Source organism: Rutilus rutilus (assembly GCF_951802725.1).
Source record: "Rutilus rutilus genome assembly, chromosome: 7".
In the NCBI taxonomy this organism is placed as follows: domain Eukaryota; kingdom Metazoa; phylum Chordata; class Actinopteri; order Cypriniformes; family Leuciscidae; genus Rutilus; species Rutilus rutilus.
The window spans coordinates 22,643,453-22,669,157 of NC_140221.1; the positions used below are offsets into that span (position 1 = coordinate 22,643,453).

At 36.1% G+C, this 25,705-nt stretch overlaps 1 protein-coding gene across 2 annotated transcripts in view; it reads right to left on the reverse strand.

Annotated features, from left to right (window-relative positions):
• Positions 1–2,929: 2,929 nt before the first annotated feature.
• Positions 2,930–25,705, reverse strand: part of arid3c (AT rich interactive domain 3C (BRIGHT-like)) — a 78,956-nt gene continuing 56,180 nt past the window's right edge. Inside the window, exons 4-8 of one of the 2 annotated variants that reach the window (XM_084413907.1) lie at positions 17,445–17,628; positions 14,427–14,674; positions 8,551–8,838; positions 6,551–6,640; positions 2,930–5,329 (exon numbers count right to left, since the gene is read on the reverse strand). In XM_084413907.1, coding sequence (XP_084270033.1) covers positions 5,157–5,329; positions 6,551–6,640; positions 8,551–8,838; positions 14,427–14,674; positions 17,445–17,628 — 983 coding nt within the window. In that variant the 3' untranslated portion in view covers positions 2,930–5,156. The remainder of the gene's footprint in view (positions 5,330–6,550; positions 6,641–8,550; positions 8,839–14,426; positions 14,675–17,444; positions 17,629–25,705) is intronic. The other variant, XM_084413906.1, reaches the window with a different exon arrangement.

The following is a 25,705-nucleotide window of genomic DNA, read 5'->3' on the forward strand; positions in this document are numbered from 1 at the left end:
ATGGATATCTTGGATGACATCAGGGTGAGTAAATTATCAGCTAATAACTAATCCTTTAAGTGGAATTTTCCTACAGAGTAAAAAGTGATCAGTTGACTTAACTTAAAAAAAGTGAGGAAACCAGTTGCCTTAAAATCATTAAGTAATAAACTTCATGTGTAATTGAAAAAATTAAGTTATGTGAACTTGACAAGTCCACATAACTTAATTTTGTTTCAATTACGCATGAAGTTTTTTTTTTTAAGTTAAATCAAACGATCACTTTTTACAGTGTATGACTTTAATGCAACTTAAAGTTTAACAAGAGAAAGTACATGGCCTGGTTTCACAGACAGGACTTAGATTATGCCAGGAGAAGGCCTTAGTTAAATTAGGACATTATAGTTTTATAAACATCAACGTGCCTTAGAAAAACACATTACTGTTGTGCACTGACATATTTTACAATGGCACTGCTGTAATTGTTATATGGATTGAGACTTTAATGCATTTTATTGTTTTTAAAGTAAAAAAATGGAACTTAACAAACAATACTTTGGCTCCATTACACATTGGCCTCACAAAACTCTTTGTCTACCTGTCCTGAACTTGAATTGATGGTCTCCCTGACTTTATAGTACCTACATTGATTGTGAAGGTGCTTGTCAGTGATGCATAAAATTAACACTGTGTTATAGGGCATGGATTTCTGTCAGGCCCTGACAAGATAACCCATTATTGGACGACGCTGCTAATTTGTTTTTGTTTATTCCGAAGTGTAATGTAACACTCCTTGAGCCTCAATGATAACTCTATTACCTGCAAATCCCAGGAAAAACCATTGACAGACACTAATCTTGGCCCTACTCCTAATTACATCAGGTTCTTGGGTCTTAATGAAGCGATCTTTACTCCATTTTAGCTGCTTAATGCTGCACACCCCCCTGGCATCATTAGTTTAATTGCCTGTGTTTGCAGTGCGGGATTTTGACCTTTGTCCAGCCGAGTCAACTTTTTTCTGTCCCGGTCTTTTTTACTGTGGAAATGAATTGCTGATATTCGCTCTATAATGCAGAGCAGCTGTTCTTTTAAATTCAGGACCATTTGCTCTTTCCACTCAATCTCATTATGTTTTAATATGAACATAATGAGACTGAAGGCCGTCTTGCGCTATATACATCTTGTCGATTAATGAACACTTGTTGCTCATTTTGCCTTTTGAGTGGACAACATTTTAACACAATCATTTGTCAGTAAACATGGGCTGATCAACAATTAAGTAAGCTTTCATTAGTATTCCAACCTTAAACTCTGGAATAAAGTGTGGATTTTGTCAAGTTCTTGTTAAAATCATTTGACATTAGCTTTAGATAAAAGCATCTGCTAACATATGCAGTACTGTTCAAAAGTTTGGGGTCAGTAAGATTCTTTTAAAATAAATGAATATTTTTATTCAGCGAGGACTAATTAAATTGATCAAAAGACATTCAGTAAAGACATTCGTAATGTTATAAAAATATTTCAAACTGCCGTTGTTTTGAACTTTGTATTCATAAAAGATTCAACAAGAAATCCGAATTAAGCTGTTTTCAACATTGATATTGAGCAGCAAATCAGCAAATTATAATGATTTCTAAAGGATCATGTGACACTAAAGACTGGAGTAATGATGCTGAAAATTGAGCTTTGCATCATAGGAATAAATACATTTTAAAATATATTCAAAGAGAACAGTTATTTTTAATTGTAATAATATTTCACAATATTACTGATTTCACTGTATTTTTGATCAAATAAGAGACTTTATTTTCTGACCCCAAACTTTTGAGCGGCAGTGTAAATAGGCATCCGGCGGTTCCTCCTGAGTTTTTATGTTCAGCTTTGTTTCCCTCTAAAAAAATATAAGACCAATATTAAATATTAAACAAATATTCGACTTTTTTCCAATAAGACTAATAATTACAGCAATTATAAGAAAAACTCAACTGGACATTAAAGTGGAAAGCAGTACTTTATTTCTAATTATGCTACAAGTCAATGGCAAAACAAACAAACGAAACAAAAAAAAAATCTTTCACCAGTTTTTTTTTTCTTCTTTTTTAACCCCTGAGCACCACAATCCAGCTTTCCCATAATGCACTGGATTTATCCAAAGTGAATAAAAGGAAAATAAGCTTCATACACAGCATATAATAGGATCTAAAATCTACCAGCATAGCATCGTTGACATAGCTAAACAAGGTAAACAACATGTTATTCTTTAAGCACATGAGTGAATATTTTTTTTTCTTAACCTTTATTAAAATGATAGTCTTTTTCATCAGTAAGCCTGTGAGCGTGGTTTCGTAAAAGCTTTGGTTATGGAATCACTCTGATTCATGTTTTTGCTTCACAGTCAGCAAGCACTCCAGAGTTCGTCCAGGATTTGCTCTAGAAATAAGAGCAGTCTCTTCATACGCTGATCAAGAGGTAAATTACATCGAACAACAGGAATCAGACAATTGTGCATTGATTGTGCCCTCTGTAATTCCACATAAATATAGACTATATATTTCCATTAATCCTTGCACCTATACAACAACAAAATGATGGTCAGGTTTTCATTAATCGTTAGTTGTGCTAAAAGTCTGGAAACTGCTATTACATTCTTAGATTGCCATTTGTGCACTGAGACTAATTGAATATACAGCTTGGCTTTTTTTTCTTTTTTTTTTTAACATTTTGATCCAAGTGGATAAAATCAAGTTTTGCTGCAGCAGGATCAAATGAAACCATTTCTCTGCTGTTTGAGATTAAAAGTTAGGAATGACAGTATTGGTTGGAAATTGTCAACCCAACAACATTGTCACATCTTTGGTATTTGTAAAAATAAGTCATGTTCTGAGCATGTCTCCACATTCAAATAAAGAGAGTGTGAAGGAAAATAATGGATTTTTTTTTAGTTAGTTTTGATTTAGATTAGGTTATACTTTTTGAAAGCCACATTATGTTGTGAACAGAAATGATGACTCAAACACTGGCATCAATGGAACTGCTGCAAACCGTGAGCTAAAACACTTAATTAAATGCTAAAGGTTGCAGCTTAACTTACGATATTTTTATAAGATGTTTTCAAATCTAATTCAAACATCTATTCATACTATAAAGAAGAACCTCGATCAGATCAATATTGAATCGATTTGAGCAGTTGTATACATAAAATAGAATCCTTCTGGTATTTTTATTTCCCTCCGTGCATAAAAAAAATGCCACTGACATAAACAAACAAGCAAAGCAAATGACGCTGTGTTGAGCCCAGTGTGGTCCAGCCTCTGGTTTTGCAGCACAATCCACGCAGGCAAAAGCGAATTTGGACCAGAAAGGCTATGATTAAAAACTGGCTGCTGTGAATATGTTGTTGGCACAGTCTATAACAAATGAGGTAGATGTGTGTTCATTATATATTTCCCTTCTTTGGTAAAACAATACAAAATAGAAAGAAAAAAAATCCAGTGATTTGTTGAAAAACAAAAAAAAAACATCAATTTTCAAGTGGCTTCACAATAAAAATAATAGAAATGAAATAAATGAGGTATATCTTGTTTTCATAATCTATTATCTGTGTACAGGTTTGCAGGATTTGTGAGGTATTAGGCTGTGATATGACTTTTTTTCTTTAAATAAATGTGATGTTGCTAAAAGCACTGAAACAGCCCAAGATTAAAATGAAGACATGAAATGAAGAGAATAAAAGTAATAATAAATACAACATGAAATTGTCTACTGAATTCTAAATAAAATGACACAATAAAATCCTCCCGTTTCCTTATCAACAGAAAAGAGAAGAAAAAAAAAAAAGAAAAAAAAGGAGAACGGAATAAAGGACGAGAGGAGAACTCTCAAATGCAAGTGCATTGTTGAAAACGTGATGAAAACTGGATTCTATTCACAACAAAGATCCCACCTCATGATCTGATGCCTAAGATGAGCCATATTCAGCCTGTTCACGGCACATAATCTTCTTCTCAAGAGCCTCTCTTTTCTGGTATAAGTACTCGAACATTTTTTTATGATCAACGTTCAGCTCACAGTCACACGTCACAATATCGTCTGACCCCCGACTTCTGAAACCAGTATTAACCAGTGTGACCCGTTTTTCCGTCTACTAAACCATTTAATGAACACTTAAAACACTTTGCTATAAAACCCAAGCTGAGGTGGTGGAAAATCATTAAACATTGTCGACAAGTGTTCCCCAAATAACTCACTAATCAATAGAATATATTTCGCCGCGGCCACAGGCCAAAACCGGTCATGAGAGAATAAAGTAGACTTAATCCTGTCTGCTTTCTTCAATATCAAGCTATACAGGGCTGATCTTCCACATACGGCAAGCATTCATGATTCTCTCAGTCTTTTAAAGATTGTGTCTTTCCAAACATAAATGTAAGCAGTGATACAGTAAATAACCTTTCTCCCTGACAATTTGTATTCAAGTTAAATGGGATGTGCTTTGGTTAAAATCGAGATATTCATATTTCAGCTTGATTGAATTCATTATGGTGACCTTCCATTGTTCTTTTTTCTGATGGTTTGCAATGGCATTTGATATGTGTGATGGTTGTGATAAAACGGCATTAATCTAGTAGGTTGCTCTTATTCTCTTTGGTAATAGCTGATAATAGCTCTTTGCTGTTTAATTCAAGAATGCAACGAGTATAGATGAAGAGGAAGGACTCCTGTGCCAAAAATGAAGGATCTGTGTAGGAAAGTGAAGAATCTTGCTTTGATGCAACATTCAAGCAGGCCAGCGCTCAGTCTGAGGAACATCCCATCCCCTCGAGCGTCACACCGCTCCTTGTGTTCATGGCATTGTCACGCAATACGTTTTAGTCACTCCACAATGAATAACACGTCCTCAGGAGAACAAAATTACAAGCTGCAACTTGCTGCATATGTGAATGTAACACATTTCAAATGTGCGGCTATCAGCTGTAGGTGCTCAGCCTTTAATTCTAATGGAAGTTTTTTCGGTGATGGACACTCCTTGTCCTGATTGCAGGGGGAGGGTTAGAAAAACAGTAAAAAGTGTACATTGTACATTGAAGGAGACAGAAAAAACTGGTCCAACAGTATGACCTAAAGACCCTGCCTTATCTGACGTCGGGGGAGAGTTGAGTGAGAGAGGTGTTGTGGGCTCAAGGGGAGGTGGCTGGTCCGTGTGAGGAGGCGGTGGAGGAGGAAGAGGAGGACGGCTGCATCTGGGTGCTGAGCCCTGGGCTGCTGCTCTTTCCCTGAGAGCTGTGTTGGTGATGGACTCGCTGGCTGCCTGGCATGAAACCAATGGCTGGCTTACGGGCAAACAAGACCCCTGGAGTCAGCAGACAAATATTTAGTTCAAGTTAGATTCAAGGAATATATACACCAAAACCACCCTTACATAACACAACATCAGCAGTTCACTTACTAGACCAATTTGTTGTTGTTTTTAAAATGCATTAAAAATATATATATTATGGGATAAATATTATGAATTATTTTTATTACTAATATTTTCATGCAATAATAGAAACTACATGTATAAGTCAAAAAACGTTCATCTAAAACATTTTATTTGTATCATTCTTAAAAAAATATATATATATATTTCAACACCCCCTTGCTCAATCGGTTTCTATACTTTTGTGGGAATTTTTTAATTAGCACAATACTATATATGTATATTGAAGTATCAAATTTTTTGTTTAAATCCATATGAAAAAAATGTGCAGATGCTCACTAAAGAAAAGCTAAGATATTGAAAAGAGATGAGGACAATTAATAAAACATTTTATTTAAATAAATGACATGGTATGCTACATGAGTTTATGCTATGTGAATCAAATTAATCACTTAATTGCATATATAACAATATCATATTTTCTATCAATGTTCTGAGAATATGTGCCCAAGCTAAGATAATTTCAGATATTATTATGGCAGGCAAGTAAATTTTTAATATTTAATATTTTATTTTTATGCCTCTGAACTTGTTACTGTCTGAGTTTGTCAATCTGTCCGAAGTAGACTAACACAGGCCTATGTAAACGTCACATCTTTGTTCAGTGTTATGCACCACGACAGCAGGATTTAAAAAAAATATCATATCATTTTTACATGTTAATTGGTTAAATTTTTAGCCCTAGAAAAATATTTTATCTGTATGTTCAAGGGCTGTACATCATTACAGGGAACACATCTTCAGTGAAAAAAGGATGCCACTTCAACTTGATCTCATGAACTGTTCCCAGCAAGCTTATGAGCCATCTTCTGGTAATTACTGTCTCTCGCACATCAGGCACAAGCACTGTATCTAGCTAAGGCGGAGGGCCTTTCTCTCGGGCACGAAAGACAATAAGCTCCATCGACCTCCTGGCGCCCAGGCCCAATTTTAAGATATTTAACTTTTTTAACTCTATTGGACTTGCCACTTCATTACGATGGATTTTATAGCAAAGACATCAAATTGTGTGGAGGACTAAGCGAGGGGGTGCTGCTATAACTTATTGAATTTCCTGCCTGCAATTACATCAGCAAACGGCGCTCTATTTACCTGTGTAGACAACCCCATTTATTTCTATTGACATGTTGATGCTGCTAATGCCGTTGGTAGACAGGTTCAATGCAGTCTCTTGTCTATCATCTGTCAAGAGAGGAGCCAGAGAGCGAGGAAGAGAAAAACTCAATATGAGCATTTATAAAAGGAACACAAGAAGCAAGAGAAGCGTGCCACCAACTATCGGTGATAACTCATGAGTGACAGGATAAGGAGGGGTTTATTAAAAGAGTTTAAGGGGGGGGAGGGAGGTGATAACTGTCAAAAGATGGGGCTTTCACTTCTCTAGATAGGAAACTGCACAGAATGTCTGTGCCATAAACATTTCTTCACTGCGATCAAACATTACACACAAAGTATTCAAGAGAAATATATTAAAAGGATAATTCTCCCTAAAATGAACATTCTCTCAATATTTACTCACCCTCGTTCCAAACCCATAAGACTTTAGTTCACCATCAAAACACAAATGAAGACATTTAATGAAATCTGAGTTTTCTGGCCCTCCATCGAAAGTCTATTCACCTAAAACTCCACTTCAAAACATTCATAAAGAGATCCATTTGAATCAAGTGGTTTCTTCCAAGTCTTCTGAAGAGAGATGATCATTTTATACGATGAATAGATTTAATTTATTATTTTATTCACATATAAAGATTGATCAGCAAACATAAACAGAAGCTCAACCTTACTTGTTTGACCACAAGAATGAACCTCATTGGTTCTTGCACATCAAGCAAGGATCATTGAGCTTCCGTTAACCAAATTTTAATGCTCTATGTAGATCCGCTGATGTTTATATGTGAATGCAAGCCTAAATTTGATCTGGTGATAATTTCTCTTCATAATTCTTGGATTAAACTGACCGATTCATATGGATTTATTTTACAATCTCTTTACAAACGTTTTGAAGCATCAGAGTTTTAAGTGAATGGACTACCAATGGAGAGACAGAAAAATATCTTCATATGTGTTCTGAAGATGAACAAAAGTCTTATGGGTTTGAAACAACATGAGGTTTAGTAAATTACAGAATTTTCATTTTTGTATGAACTATCCCCTTTAAGTAGCAGACCATTAGATTCATTTTCTGAGTCAAAAAAGGATAAAACACATGGGGATTCCTATTTCCAAAAAGTTAGCATCTGTCAGGACTTTCAGTTTTTACTCTGTCATTACTTTGAATACTTGTGTGCAGGTTACACAAAATAACCTTTAATATAATCTTTAAATTGCAGAGTATTTCTGTGTGAAAGTCCTGCTCAGCATTACAGAACTATGCTACATTGTCCCGCCATATAACGAGGCTCTTGGTTTTGTGGGTGGTATAAGAGTAACAGTCACGTATGAAGACAACAAAACATTACTCATGACCAGCCTGCAATCATGACACACTGTCATTAAGTGATGAAGGTGCACTGAAATCATTAACATCAGACAAACGGCCCGACAGAAATCACTTTTCTTCATCAGTAAAGTTTCACCATTTATTCACAACTAATTAAATAGATGTTTGTTTTTTGAGAATGTCTTAAACTCTTATCAATCCTCTCTCATAGGTGACCCTTAGTCTCTTAGAGACCCTTAGTCTCATAGTGTCATAAATAAAATAAAAATTTGTCATTCATAAATTATTCATCAATAAAGTGTTATTCATTAATTACCTCAGTTTGGTGAGGGGAAATTGGAAGGTTAATGTTTTGTCATGCTATGTTGGTTATTTGTGATCCTTACTCAGCCTAGAGTAAATAAACTCTTCTGCCCTAATCTACATGATTTGACCCATAATGCCCTCTCTCGTCTCACTATTGACTCAGTCCACAGGATTTTATGGGTCACTCTAGGGAAACACTTCACTTTACTGCCATTTATATTATATTTACACACAAGTTTGCGTCGTACTTTTTTTGACACTAAATAAAAATAAAGAGATTTTTTGTAAAAACATATACAGGACAAAAATATGTGAGAACCATCTTTGGATTCCTTGCCCCCACCTCTGTTGTTCAGTTTGATGTTCATGGGTAGCTGGGTTGCCATGGCGAACAGATTCTGCTGCAATGCATGCTGCATTATTCTCTGCTGCTCCTCTGCCATGAGCATCACTTTCTTCTCCGGTGGCTCTCCAGACTCCAGCTTCTCCCGTAGCTGCTCCAACGCGGCCGCCTGCACAGCTGCTGCAGCGGCAGCCTGAGCCGCTGCAGCCTGGGCCGCACTGTGGTGGCTGGCCAAAGACACAGGGATGCCCACCCTGTTAGTCAGGCAGCTGGACAGCATTGAGTCCTCTGTGGGGCAAGATAACATCATGAAGTCTTTGTATATGCGACTATAAGACAGTACTTCTCAAATATTTTCAGGTGGCAATACACTTTAACAGAAACCAAAAATAGTGGACCACCTAGTGGAGGAAATAATTATTTGATCCCCTGCTGATTGTGGAAGTTCGCCCAGTTACAAAGAAATTAAAGGTCTATACTTTTTATGGTAGGTTTATTTTAATGAATAGAGACAGAATATCAACCAATAAATCCAGAAAAACACATTATATAAGGATGCAAATTGATTTGCATTTGATCGAGTGAAGTAAGTATTTGATCCCCTACCAACCAGCAAGAATTCTGCCTCCCACAGATTGGTTATGTGCCCATGTGAAACACAGATTAGTCCGGTCACTTTAAGAAAGTACTCCTAATGTCAGCTCGTTATGTGTATAAAAAACACCTGTCCACAGAATCTGTGTCTTCCATTCCAACCTCTCCACCACCATGGGCAAGACCAAAGAGCTGTCAAAGGACATCAGGGACAAGATTGTAGACCTGCACAAGGCTGGAATGGGTTACAAGACCATCAGCAAGAAGCTTGGTGAGAAGGAGACTTTAGTTGGTGTGATTATTCAGGAATGGAAGAAATACCAAATGAAAAAGCAATCGGCCTCGGTCTGGAGCTCCATGCAAGATCTCGCCTCATGAGGTAAGGATGATCATGAGAAAGGTGAGGGATCAGCCCAGAACTACACAGGAGGAGCTTCTTAATGATCTCAAGGCAGTTGGGACCACAGTCACCGAGCAAACCATTGGTAACACACTACGCCACAATGGATTGAAATCCTGCAGCACCCACAAGGTCCTCCTGCTCAAGAAGGCACACGTAGAAGCCCGTCTGAAGTTTGCCAATAAACATCAAATGATTCAGAGAAGGCTTGGGAGGAAGTGCTGTGGCAAGATGAGACCAAAATTGAGCTCTTTGGCATCAACTCAACTCGCCGTGTTTGGAGGAAGAGAAATGCTGACTATGACCCCAAGAACACCATCCCTACAGTCAAGCACGGAGGTGGAAACATCGTGCTTCTGGGGCTGTTTCTCTGTTAAGGGTGCAGGACGACTTAACTGTATTGAGGGGCTGATGGACGGGGCCAATTTACCATCAAATCTTGGAGAGAACCTCCTACCTTCAGCCAGAACACTGAAGATGGGTCGTGGATGGGTCTTCCAGCATGACAATGACCCAAAACATACCGCCAAGGCAACAAAGGAGTGGCTCAAGAAGAAAGCACATTAAGGTCTTGGAGTGGCCTAGCCGGTCTCCAGACCGTAATCCTATAGGAAATCTGTGGAGGGAGCTGAAACATTGAGTTGCCAAGCGACAAAGAAACCTTAAGGATTTTGAGAAATTTTATCTGTAAAGAGAAGTGGACCAAAATCCCTCCTGAGATGTGTGCAAACCTGGTGACCAACTACAAGAAACGTCTTACCTCTGTGCTTGCCAACAAAGGTTTCTCCACCAAGTACTAAGGCATGTTTTGCTTGGGGATCAAATACTTATTTCACTAACTGAAATGCAAATACATTTATAACCTTTATATAATGTGTTTTTTTTCTGGATTTTTTTGGTTGATATTCTATCTCTATCCGTTAAAATAAACCTACAATAAAAATTATAGACCCTTAATTTCTTTGTAAGTGGGCAAACTTACAAAATCAGCAGGGGAACAAATAATTATTCAAATAAATATGAATCTGTCACACCGATCTTGATCTCACTACATTGGCTGCCGGTCAAATATAGAATTGATTTTAAAATCCTATTGTTTGTTTTTAAATCCATTCATAATGAGGCACCACAGTATTTGTCAGACCTGCTACACCCTTACACTCAGTCATGGTCACTTAGATCAGCTAATTCTGGTCTATTGCAAGTTCCGAGGACTAGATTAAAAAATAGAGGAGATCGTGCCTTTTCTGCCATCGGCCCTAAATTATGGAATAGTCTCCCGGTCCATATCAGAATTGCCCCAACTCTATCGGCCTTTAAGTCTACCCTTAAGACTTATTTCTTTTCTTTGGCGTTTAATACATTTTGACTCATTGTTTCATGATTTTACTTTCGTGTGTTATACCCATTTTATAATTGGTGTTTATAAATTGTAAAATGTTTATTTTTACATTTTATTATTACTAGTCTTTTTACTATTTTCTTTTTTCTCTCTCTGTGTGTACAGCACTTTGGTCAACTTCGGTTGTTTTTAAATTGTGCTTTATAAATAAACATTGTATTGTATTGTATTATTTCCCCCACTGTAAATCTTGGGGAAAGTAGCAACTCCTTGAAACATTTACCATTATTTCACAGGTAGATGTTAGCCTGATAAGGCATTATTGCATAGTGCATACAGTACTTCTACCTGTGCCTATAGGTCAGTATTTACGTAGTGTACAATTTACCCTCAGTTTACCATATATCTTTAAATAGCCTCACTTTTGCGATGGATAATTTTGCCAGGCTGCCGTTTCACATTTATTTCATTTTCTGCTACTTTGAGCTAACATAAATATGAACTGACTTTTCACTATCAAAGAAGTTAGACCAAACACTTACATAAAAAGTATAGCAGTTGAGAAAACAATGCAACACCGTCTTTAAAGGGTTAGTTCACCCAAAAATAAAAATTCTGTCAGTAATTACTCACCCTCATGTTGGCTTAGGCTCACTATTGGCCAGCATCAGATACATGACCAGCGTCGGCCAATAGTGAGCCTACGTTCTAACGTACAACCCAGAAGCTGGGTTACGTTCACTACGTGAACTCACTCAGATGCCCACACAGAAGAAAATGAATAGTTGAATAAAGTCGTTATTTTTGTTTGTTTTTTGCGCACAAATGTATTCTCGCTGCTTGATAAACTTATGGTTGAGCCACTGTCACTTGGGCAATTTTAACGATGTATTTACTAACTTTTCTGGGATGGTAGATATTTATTACCTTAGCAGCCTATGAAGGAGTGAGCCAGCACTCAGAATTCATCAAACATATCTTAATTTGTGTTTCGAAGATTAGTGAAAGTCTTACGGGGTTGGAACAACATGAGGGTGAGTAATTACTGACAGAATTTTCATTTTTGGGTGAACTAACCCTTTAAATCATGGTAATATTGTGAAATATTATTAGAATTTAAAAGGACTGTTTTCTATTAAAATGTAATTTACTCCAGTGATGGCAAAGCTGAATTTTCAATTACTCCAAGTCTTCATTGTCACATGATCCTTCAGAAATCATTCTAATATGCTGATTTACTGATTTTTATCAATGTTGAAATCAGTTGTGCTGCTTATTTATAATTTTTTAATTTGTTGAATAGAAAGTTTAAAAGAACAGCATTTATTTGAAACAGAAATCTTTTTTTAAAATGATAAAAAAATATGTATATGTCTTTACTGTCACTTTCGATCAATTTAATTTGTCCTTGCTGTAAAAAAGCATAAATCTTATTATGGGTGTATAACGTTACACAAAACTGACGGTTCAGTACGGTACAGCAAAACTAAACATAAAATTGCTTTTTTTTATTAACAGTGATTTACTGAACAAATTGTGTCTCTGTTTTTAAATTAATTCAGTTATAAATAAAAGTTTCTTAAGGATAAAAAAAAATTCTATATAGGAAGCCATTAATTGCACATTACTATAATATTAAAGGTTAACAACAGAGCCCAAACTTTTAGTTTACATTCAGTTGCAATTTATTTTTAGATACATAATCAACACTCAAATAACAACAAATTGTAAGCAAACATGTAAATTAAGGCAGTTTTTGCATTAACTTCTAAATTTAATTATATGGTTTTACTCCAATTCGTTGTTGAAATATAATCATTTACACACTGGCTGTCATTTTCTTGACTTTAGATTAAATAATCAAGACACCACTAACAGGTTAAATAAAATATAATGATTATATAGGCTAATATAGTGCATATATTTAGCAAAAGATTTAATTTCTCTAGCTGACTAACAAGCTGTTGACACTTGCCTGAGGTAAATGTAATGCTACATTGGATATTGTTTACAAGCTGTTTTATCTTGTCAAATTGCCCCTGACAGTAGACAACATGCGCTTTTCGGTGCAAATGACAGCAGCTTTCTGGCAGAGCGGGAAGGAAGGATTTGAACAGAGAGATACAAGGCGCGGCATGTTAAGAGTGTTTTGGATTGCATAAAATAATAAAAGAAAAGAACAAAATCATGGTGAATGAAGTGGTAGACAGAAGAGGCGATTGGGATGATTTTTGATGAAACTTGGGAGGCGGATGGCCGTTACTCTTTCTTGCATCTTAGCATGTGGTGTGTGCATGTGTATGTGCATTTGTATGTATGCACTTGTAAATGTGTGCGTGTATGAAAAAAAGTCTCCTAAATGAAAACTGTGCATCCCAGTGTCACAAAAAATACTTTTATATATGTATTATAGGTAATTAATTTTAGTTATTTAGTTAATTTATAATTTTATTATAATAAAAATCAGTAAATTCATTTTTGTCTATTTACAAACTCACCATACACAGTAATGGCCAATAACTGTAATTTATTGAAAGCCATCTTTTTTCTGAAAAAGATGACACCTTGCACTTGAAGACAGCACATTGTTTTAGAATTTTACAGTCAAAACGACAAAATATGTGAAAAACACCTATTTTAGCTTCAGGTTCTAAATGGTTATCTGACATTAATTTTGATACTATAAACCTAATCCTTTAAAACTGATTCTATAATTATTTTTTTATGTAAAATGGTTTTGCAAATGGAAAGGACGTTGCTCAATCTGAATAGAGCTTTTTATTCTACACATTAAGATTCAGAAATAACATCCCGACAGGGAAGTATAAGTATGACTCAAGTCATGCAGTAAGCACTGAGATCTATTTAAAGCTGCTTTGTAAACACTAAAAATACTATCAGATTTGTAAGGGTCTTTGATCCTTAAAGAGTTGCGTGACTTGTCCTTTTCCATATGGGCACATTACTGAATCATGAAGTAGCCCATGTCTCTTTGTGTTTCATTGCTCCTGCTGGTGTGATGCGGAAACTGGCAGAGTGGGCAAGAGGAAGTCCTGCAAGCTGTTTCCTGTCTGCTGTGATGACCATTCAGGCCAAAGCGTGAGTAAGAAGTGCACTGTTATTGTGTAAGAGAGATGACTTCTCCTTTGGAGGATCTAGGTTGTAATTTAGATGGTCTGCAATAACATTCAATTTCCTGATGATGGAATTCCATTTTTCTGTCTCTTTCTTTTCAAAAATCAACAATTAATATAATACTATTAGTTTTAGTTGGTTTATAATGGTTAGATTATACCTCATTTAATTTTCATTTTTATTAATTACTTTTATTATTTTATTTATTTCTCCTTGGTCTATATTATTTGATTGACACAGTAAAGAATTATTGTGCAAGGGAGGAAAATAATGTATGTTCAGCTGTATTGTTAAAAATACATTAAATTTCATCTTAATATTAAAGTATTTTAACAGAAAAAAACCCCTTTTAAGTAGTAACAGAAGTATGTTGTGCAAAACGGAAATACAAGCACAAACACATACCATTCTTGATAACAGAGGTCTGATTCAGGTGCCCGCCGTTGGGCATGCTGGGCATGCTGATGTGGGGCATCTGGAGTTTGGGGGAAGACAGCAGTGTGGGGGTGCCCACAGGGGAGTAGTTGAAGAGGGTGGAGCCATAACTCTGTCTCCGCCCTTCACGACGATTGCTGTCGATAGCTGCCTGAAGCTCCCCGGGAGAGCTCAGTCCCCGCTTTTCACATTCATAAGGATAGAGGTACTTCATATACCTGCAGAGAACAAAAGACAGAACATGAAACGCGTTCTGTGATGTACAACCCAATCACAATGACACGACAGCTAATAAACAGTAGGGGTGGGAGAAACAAAAAATGTATTCTCCTATGCATTGCGATTCTCTCTTAATCGATTCAGAGAATTTAACCGCAGATGCGCGAAGGCAATATGTGAATGTGTCTATGTGTCGAAAAGGTTGAATTACAAGAGTAATCGTAGACAAATACATTTAAGATTTAATGCGAGATGCCTAAAGATTCCCACCTTTAATAAAGTGTTTGGACGCTAAAGTCACATTGAAAAATATATGAACGTCATTGTATTAGATGCACCGACCGACCGGCCAGGGACCGGAATCGGCCGTTTTTCCGCATGGTTGGCCTGGACCGGTGACCGGCCGGTCAGTCTCACATCTTACCGATTCTGAGCCAGTCCATTTTGTTGCCAGCGGCACAGGCAATGACGTCACTGCGTTCTCGCTCTCTTCTCTCCGACGGCAAAGTGACATACACACACATCTCCTCTCACTCACTTGCTCTGATTAAATAATGCTTGTATTACGCATCATTTTACAAATTCCCGCAGATTTCGCGCTCACACCAAAGAGCGTGCACCACTGATCTATACAAGTATCTCAGTCTCAAGCAGTTTGTTAGTCACAAGTACCAAAATGAGAGGCTTACTGCGTTTAAATGGTCAAATACACACAAAATTATGTCAAAATGCCCATTTTGGCAAGTATTCAGTTAAACACAGTCAGTTTTGAAACATAATTAGTTGAGAAAGATAACGCATGTTGTGTAACAGTATACTGGATCCGTGCATAAACTCTTAAAGTGACAGCAGCCTAATATTCCTGCTGCTGTCTGTCATGTTAATAAAAGAACAAAAGACTCTCTGCTCTTGACTGAATATCTTGTGTAACTAATTGTAAGCATTAATCTGTATTTCATTTTTACAATGAAAACTAACCAGTGTTATTTCACATGTGATTACATTAACGTCTGAAGTATTTCTTACCTGAACATACTGTATACCCACTTAAAAAAAATCTCTTTTTACTCTACTGCATTTATTTGTGCTGGTGTTTGTTCTTTTTTTTACTGTCTTTTTACTTGTTTTTTTTTATTGAAATAAAATTTTGCATTGACAAAAAGTAGATTTTTGTTTGTATATACTGTCAATTATAGTTTTTTGAAAGAAAATCATAATCTGCAAAAATCGGTATCGACAGGTTATAGTTACAGAACAGAACTCATCTTAAACTTATGCATGTTCACCCAGATATCATTGAAAAACTTGATTAAAGAATTCATCTGCATTACACCGAAGCACCAAACAACATTTGAGTATCAAAAGGTAAGATGCAGGTTTTTGTGCTGCCGCCGAGTAGTGAAATATACAGTGTTTTTAACATTTATTTTTAATCATGAGTTCTAAGCAATCTCATATAACTCTGTCCTCATTTATTTGTATGTTCATCTGTAAGTGTTATTTGGGCCGTTTAATATTAGGATTTTGTTTAAAATCCCCCACCGCGGCACTACCCCGCAACATCAAGCCCCCAGCACCTCCCATATGTTCCCACTGCTATGCACAGGTGTAATAGCAGAGTAACCAAAGGTGTAGTTCATCACATTAACTTTATGTTCCACTAACAGCTGACAGAAACAGAAAACTTTTGTCTTTCTTTTCGAACAGTATATCTATTGTTTTAATAGTCACCCTATTATATATTTAATGCATGTCATTTACATTTTTGAAAATAAAGGAGGGGGGAACACTACACCATAATGTAGTGAGTGCACATTCTTGCTCTCAACAGTGCTGTGAAATCTAGATTTCCTGCATTCCTGTTTACATGACCTAGATGAGAGGTGTTTGTTCAACTGTCTACATAAAGAGCATTTTTTAAACAGGCTCATAACTGTTTTCAACATTTATAAGAAAAAAGAAATGTTTCTTAAACACCAAATCAGCATATTAGATATGATTCCTAAAGGATCACGTGACACTGAAGAAAGATGCTGAAAATTCAGCTTTGCCACCACAGGAACAAATTACATTTTAATTATATTTTAACAGAGAAAATGGTTATTTTAAATTGTAATAATATTTTACAGTATTGCTGTTTTTACTATATTCAAATAAATGCAGGCTTAGTGAACATAATCTTTCAGAAGCATTAATAAATCTTACATTCCCCAAATTTTTGAATGGTAGTGTGTATCAATATATCAAGAAACTCCCCAAAATGAATATCATTTAAATACATTTGTGATATATATTGTGTTAGATGAGGAAACCATTGGATAAACAAAAAGCAGCTTTAGAAGTCAATATATTGTCTACACCAATTCATTTTGCAATCAAGTGTGTCAATGTGCACACAGGAGTCTGACATATTTTTAAACATGGAAAATATATTTGGCCACTGTGTTGTTTTGTGTTTTTAGATTCTTCCACCATGAATTCCGCATTTGAAGTTAAATAGCGAGCCCTAGTCTTTATTAAATTCACAATGTGCTGATTCAAGAAAGTGCAATGCCTTCACAGCATTATTGTTTGCTTAATGGATCTCAATTTTGCTGAACAAATGTAGCCTATCTTTGTAAAACCTCTTTCTAACTTTTACCAAACACTGTAAAATACACAGTCTTCACTCTCTCTATTTTAAAAGCAGATAATTAAATTGGACAAGATAGACAAGAATCAACTGGCAGTTATCAACAAGTTGTTCTCGTCTGAAGTTATCTCACTCACTGTGTTCGGAGGGTGAAAGCCGCGCTGGTGATGGAGGTAGGGAGGTTCAGGCCTTTGGTAATCTCGCGCCATATTTTCTTATTGATGACTTCCACTAAGCCGCCTTTTTCGGTGACAAGCTTGTAGAGAGTGTAGAGATCCAACACCTGCTTGGCCATGATAGGAATCCGATTCACTGGAGTCCCTGCAGGAGCCAGGGAAAAAAGCACAATATCCACAATCAATGCCATTAACTCAAGCTTATTGACGAGGCTCTCGGCCGCTTATAAGGCCAATCAGTCAGGCATAAGTAAAACGTCCGACAGCTTCCCACTCCACTTAGCAAAAATATCACTTTTTGCCTTCAGTCAAAGTCACTGTTTCACCACCAGTGAAAAGAAAGATTCTGGCTTCCATGGCTTCTTATTTGTAGAACGCGTGTGTTTATAATAAGAGTAAAATCTCAATTAGTAAAAATGATTTCACACCGTATAGGCTGATCAACTAAAAAAAATCATTTACCATGATCTAATAAGTACCATAAAGCCCTGTAGTTGGAGATAATCATTTTGACAATAAAGAGCAAATGTTGCCAAACATCTAAACTCTCAGATGTCGATGCTTAAACACTGCTCTCCTTCCAATTGCCAGTTCATTTGCTGAAAAAAAAAAAAAAAAAAAAAAACCTTGGTGATAATTTGTACTCACGATTTAATGTTAGGTTGTAATGTGTGAAGAGGATAAGCCCTTTGTGTGCATCTGAGACCGCCTGACCTCAAGATAATTAACCTGTATTTTGCTGATAGAGTTCTATTGTGCCCATTGGATTTGCCATAATAGCAATCAATACGCAGAGAAATATAGAGCAAACAACAGCAAGCCAAGCCACATTCTGAAAAGAGCAAGGAGAGCAGAGCTATGGTCTATCAAGGTAAAAACACATCAATTAAGACTTGTAATTACGGCTTCATTTTGCCTCTTTGGCATGTGAACTAAGAGACACTATTAAAACTAAAGATTTATCTGCCTTCTCTCTGAGACAATGCTGGCATTAGATCTAAAGTAGCACAAATGTCCAAAACAATCGATTGATGTTTCTAACTTCTCCTCAAACTGACCACACAAGTCACTAAAGTAAAAGTAAATATCAAGGGTCTTGATTGGAAGAAAAAAAAAAAAAATAATAATAATAATTGTTTAGAGCAGTAGTCTTCTAATAATGATCCAACACAATACCAACATTTTTATTGTACAGAAAAAATAAAGATAAGGGTCTTTAAAATCACACAGAAATGTATTAATATTAATAGAATATGACATAAAATAATATTAATTGAAATAATATTAATCTCTGCAAAGAACACTTTATCTATATCCACTAAATCCCTTTATCTGTTGCAAGTGACATTTTGAGTGTACTGTATGTATATACACAGTAGTGGCTAAAATGTATGTCTTTTGCCTTTATTCATTTCAAACATATTAAAATGTATTAAAGCTTTTTTAAGCTTACTGTGCTAAGAGTGTAAAACTGCTTTCAATTGAGATAACACAATGAAACATGCAAAATTGTGCAGACTTTTTTTTTGATGCTAAAATGAGATTCAAAGTTTGTACTCATTATTCCCTCCCTATAATTCAATCAATCACTGTGGCTGGCTTTCACTATATCATTAGACATTATTTTGTGGGTTTTAGTGAAAATGGCCAAGAGGAAGGAGCTGTCCTCTGCAACCAATGAGGATAGTATCAAGAGTGTCAAAACGCCATTGATTGAATTTCATAATAAAATGGACAGAATTTGAAAGCCGAGACTTTGTTTCTTATCACAAGTAACAAAGCACAAAGCGATTATTCGATGGGAGGCGCACTGCAAATAATGTTTGGTCAAGGGAAAAAATGGGCATCTGGCAACCCTGGCTTGAACTACGGGTCAAATAGAGCCTGCTTTTATGTTGTTGTTGTTTTTTAATTGTTAATGCATTATTGTCTTGTTAACTTGCCCTAAATTCAACACAACACACATTTTCTTCACACACAGTATGAGTTGCAGTCTGACACGTTTTTCCACCCCCTTTTGATTGATAGGATATAATCGGCCCTGATCATCGGCTGTTTTTAATGGCTGATAGTGAAAATAATTGCTTTTATTGGCCGATCCCGATTACTGGCCGATAAATCTGTGCATCTCATATATATATATATACACACACGCTTTATTTCCTGAAAGTATTTTTTGGTAACTCTTTAGTTTAGGGTCCAATTCTCACTATTAACTAGTGCTTATTAGCTTGCATATGACTAGGATATTGGCTGTTTATTAGTACTTATAAAGCACATATTAATGCCTTATCCTGCATGACCATATTCTTTTTCCCTTAATCCTACCCAATACCTAAACTTAACAACTACCTTAATAAGCAGTAATTAGGAGTTTGAGGCATAAGTCATAGTTAATAGTTAGTTAATAGTGAGAATTGGACCCTAAACTAAAGTGTGACCCATTTTATTTCTATGTAAAATAAAACCCAGATTTCATGATAAGCTGTAGTTTGCCTGTTAAATACCTCAACCAAGTTTAGTGTGCTCTTCATCCCAATTCAACAAACTCCTTATATTTTGATGGTTTAATTAAACTTGTATGGTAATTAAAGGCAAATATTGTACAAATATCCCCTTCGGTCATCACTTTTGGCCACTACTATGTGTACATATGTACGAAGTTAAAACACAATAATGCACAAATAATTATTTATTCCCATGCACAAAAGGCCAAACGAAATGAGGCTGGAGCAATAAATAAAACCTGACTATACAAAAGCCACCTTTGGACTGAATCTAAACCTGGATAAGCGTCTTTAAAACAAGATTTACGAGCGCTCGATTTCCGAGGTGATGTATTCATCTCCTCTGGTCCCCTGAATAAGATGCAGTGAATAAAGGCCAGTACAAGCTTTTGTCATCCCTAACAATTTGATCTGCTCATGCATCATTATGACAATGAGTGATTATGGAGTGCAGGGAAACACGTTTTGCCAAGCTCACATAGCTGCCTACTGTTAATTGCTCACTGGCTAAAAAGGTTTAATTGAAAATGTGCTGAAGGGAATAAGCCGGTGTCGGGGCCAATCATCTATGTGGCTGCCTTCATCAGCAGTCTGCGTTTTCATCATTCACTTCAGCCAGATAATGGAAGGACAACGTGTCTGCGATTGCTTGCTCTTCCGAAGCATGAAATGAAGGGCTAATTTGTAAACACAACGGTAGAAAAAAATCTTTATCCATGTGTATAAAACAGGCAAATTGCACTGACCAACAAGCTTGAGTAAGTCCTCTATGATGTGTTTGTCATGAACAGTAGGTAGCTTTACATTACATTTATTCATTTGGCAGATGCTTTTATCCAAATTGACATTTAAGAAACACTTCACGGTTTGCAGTGTGTGTGTGTGTGTGTTCACTGCTCCTAATTAACTTGGATGGGTTAAATGCAGAGGACAAATTACAAGTATACCATACTTCACGTCATGTCACCATCACTGTCTGCTAACGCAAAGGGGCCTAAGGGGCCAAATAAAGGTTTATATTCTATATTCCTATATTCTTTCCATTTTATTATATATATAAAAAAAAAAAGTCAATCATCGACCTAGGTAAAAAATGGAGTATAAGTGTAATTTTTTTTTTATATAAATAAAAATGCCTCCCTTGTGTCCTAGGCTATCAAGCTGATTACAAGAGGGTGCAAGAAAAAAATCGACATTATTAATTGCAACAAAGTAGAAGATTATGTCTAGCCATATATGTATTTTTTCACCCTTTGTATTATGCATTAATAATGAGGTTCTATACACTGTAAACAAACGTTTTGTACAAGTTTAAATAGACAAACTGAAAAGAAACACTTCATAAAGTGGCCCATTGTTGTTAATAGTAAGAATCAAAATCTTTATTTTCATTCTAGATTATCTTAGCAGAATGGCATTTCCGCACACTTCAGGGTTGTGCTTTGAGAGTGTTATCAGCCTGACTTCCTTCCAGGTAAATAGAACTGAAAATATGAGGCAGTTCAGTTCGAAACGGGGCATGGTTCGCATGAAAAATTTAAAATGTGAAAGCTGTCATGCGGCCCCGGGTGCGCACCGGGGTACCGAACCCGAGGCTAACTGAAGGAGGTGGTCTGTGTTCGGTTGCTCATTCGAGTGAATGTGAAAGCAACATGGATTGCGCATGCGTTTTAGCCAATGACGATGTATTTAGTTCAATAAAACACATTCTGTATAAGGGATGATGGTGTTGATGATTTACCTTGGATATGAGCGAGAGTGAGCCTGAAGTGTATTCGCGTATGGCGAGTGCAATCAGGGCAGCAAATGAATGGCAATCCGCTGTCTCCTCTAAAGATTCAGTTTGCAACGCACATACAGTAAACCCAAGTGTCATTTACTCTGCTGCGTATAATAGCGCCAAATTAAAAACAAACAAAATATATTGACCATGTTTTGTTTTCTTTTACGCGGCGTGCATGTTTGTAATGACGTAAGATGAACGCGAATGCACCAGGGTTCAATAGAATCAAGTTGAGTCAAGTGTAAAACCAGACCAACACTGCGAGGGGCGCCGGGAACAATTGGCCTCGGACCGCAGCAAACGTGCCCGGTGTGAAAACGCCCTAAAAGACTTGTTTTTCAAGGCCGCTGATGGCCTTTCATTCTCTTCATTAGTATTTCAGGTAATTATGAAAGCGTCAAATATTGATTTATTCAAAAGAAAGTGCTGATGCTGCCCTAAGATGTGATCAATTTATTGTTGCCTCCCTGTGGGAATCATGAATCAAAGTGGGAATTTATCAGTTTACAATGGGCAATAACACTCGCATTGTTCCTATTGCTTAAAGATCAGGGGTCGTAAATGAGCCCATCACTCCAAGTCTCTTCCACGATGGATGTATTTATTCTTTAGAAGCCATCAAGGCAACTTAAAAGAAAAGGATACAATTAAGTGATTTACATCAGTTGTTTAAATCTCATTTCTCTTCATATAATGAGACAGCCATAGTAGAGCTAGTGTCAAACAAAGAGGGTTTCATAGCAGCAGCACCATAAAACAACAGCCTGTTTCTGAAAACTTCTGGAATCACATGATGTCTCCATTTTGACAGAGGTATAATTTGCAGTACACGTTTCATTTACAGGTCTTAAACAGCTGGTCATAAATACTTCTCTCTATATAAAGCTCTCTGGGGGAGCAGGGAATATCATCTACATTCTTCCATGAGCGGAGTTAAACACAGGACTGTTTGTGTTGAGCTGTGAAATAGAGGCAGCCATTTTGATGTGAAAAAAGATACGGCCATCTCAGTACACACAGGGGCTTGCGACAACCGATTCGTATTTGACAGGTTATGATTGATGATGGCAAGGTCCGGGGGACACTGGGAAGGCCAATGACCTCTGGTCTCAGGCCAGGCCTACAGGGGACAACAGTCCTGGCACGAATTCACTCACAGCGGGGGGAGAACCTTTCGTGTATTGGTTTTTAATGTGTTCCGGACACATAGTGAAGCTGAGAAGATTTCAACCAAAGTTTTCATTTTCTTACTATCGTCAAGCGGTTACTTGATCCTGTGACTGAACTGATGTGGAACTTCTTTCTGGGAGGGAAATCTTTTGCTTATTTGCAACTATCCAAAATTCTCTCTAACAGGAAAAACAGTAATATTGTGAAATATTATTACAATTTCAAATGTTTTGTATTTAAATATATTTCAGAATGTAATTTAAACTTATGATGGCAAAGCTGGATTTTCAGCAGTCGTTATTTCCATCTTCCATCTCACATGATTGGAGATTCACTTTTTTTTTTTAATTATCAATGTTGTGGAAATTGTGAATTTTTTTTCAGGATTCTTTGAAAAATATAAAGTTCAAAAGAAAAGCATTTATTTTTTGACATTATAAATAACTTTACTATCTATTTTAATCAATTGAATGCATCCTTGGTGAATAAAAGTATTAATTTCAGACTGGTTTTTCTGAACCATTACTTTGTGCATTTAAATTTTGGCTGTTTCTTAGACACAGTTATTGAATGGCTTAAAAATACTTTTCAGGGCCATTTGAACTACTTAAATTACATTTTCTTAAATATGATAGCTCTAATTCTTCCCTTTCTTTATAATTGGTAAAAAAAAAATCTCTTTGTATTCGATAGAACAACAACATGAGGGTAAATGATGCTAGATTTTTCATTTTGGGGTGAACTATCACTTTAAGATTTGCTAGAACCAGAAACTGTTTTTAATAAATGTTAAAACTCAAAATTCTTGCATTTTAGATATGTGCACAACATTCTGTGCCAGTCAACAAATATGACACTATTCACACTGCACGTCAAAATACATTTAAGACGCGTGTCCTACTTGTATTCTGAAATCTTTGCTAGGTTGAAGCTCAGATTGCACAGTAACCAATACTTGTCAACGATCTAAACATGAACTTGGTATCACTGATCATTGACCTTTCCTCTATTATACTGTACTGCTAAAATGTACCTACCAAAATAATGGCAGGTGGATCTTTGCATCCTGTCATTCATCGCTTTACAGACATTTAGTTAATATGTAAATTTAAGAGAGAACTGATGACAACAAAATGAATTTATGCAGATGTTCCCTTAAGAACATCTTGCAATAAAAAAAAAAAAAAAAAAAAGTTGAGAAAACCCTTAGTGATAATAGTAAAATAAAAATGGCAAATTTTTTTTTATAAAACATTATTACAATAAATAATAATAAGCCAAAATGCTAAATGTTTGGCCATGGCCAAAGACAAAAAGAGTAAGAGAAAGCCCTAAAGCAGAGGTTCAAAGCCTTTTTATCAGCTGAAACCTTAAGACATTCATTATTTACTTGTATGCACTGATATTTTTAGTTATGCTAATCTATCAATAAATATAATGAATTTTAGACATGCATGTCTACAAATGTTACTATAGTTATACAAGTGTCCATTTATATATATATTTTATTTATATATAAAACATATTGTATATATTTATGTTTTTTTTTTTTAAATGAAGACATTTCTATCACCATCTAATCAATTTCCTGCAATATTATTATCAACCCCTAGGGATTTGTGAACCCCCAGCTGGAACAAAAAAACCTAAAATAAAAGGCAAAATCTTAATCACAACAAAACCTGCCTGATTACAGAATGTCAGCGATACAGATAGTATTCGCCAGGGAAACCTGTTGTCAACGTGTCAAAGAGCTGCGATAATAAAGTTCAGGAAAGTCAGGAAAAAACTCTCAGCAAGTACAGCTTTTAATAAGAGCTGTAATGTGATATTAGCTGTTTGTGTTTTCGTCTCAAATTGCAACATGCCATTAATCTTATTCAATCCAAATATGTCTTGAAATGTCATTTATAATATGCAGTATGTCGCTTGTAATATGATCCCTACCAAATTTCAAACAAGAAAAACCACTAACGACGTGCTGCAATGAACACCCATGTCAGTGAGGGCAGCATATTTAAAAATTTCACCGGAGCAAGCGATTTTGCTCTAGTACAAAAATTATATATAAAATTATCACCTGTCCGGGTTCCTGAAGCGAAGGAAAATGGACCTATGACAACAACGTGCACAATCAGATCTGAGGAGTTTAACCACAGTCACTGACAAAATATCCCATAGTACTACTGTAACTTTGACTTTTTGATTGCCAAAAATAACATATATCCATATGCAGCATCTATGTTTAGACGGTAGGTGTAGACTTGCAGAGGCACAATCTGTTTCTATACTTCAGCCTCATAAGCCCCAGATACCCAGTGACCCAAGAACCGCCCCGGTCTATTAGCATCTACTGAGTGAACATGTATCGTGAATCTCTGTCACAGTGGTCTCATCTCAGTTAACAAACAGCTCCAACTGTCATTCACAAATCACCATGATGAGTTTCAATACTTAATATGGAGAATGTTAAATGGGAGTTCCCATTCTATTCATGCTGTCAGTGTGATAAAACAGCTACGAAAGCCACTCGGTCAACACCATGGAAACATGATTGACAACACAACAGTAAAACAAGTACAGCAGGTAAACCTGGATTATGTGCTGAGAGATTCATTTGATCCATAACATAAAAAAAGCTTTATTCTAAAACAATAGGGCAGATTTTTTTTATTTTTTTAAGATTAAAGTGTCAATCACAGAAAAAGCATGAACTGATAGTTAAATGAATGTTTGTTTAAAATACCCCAGGTGCATAAACA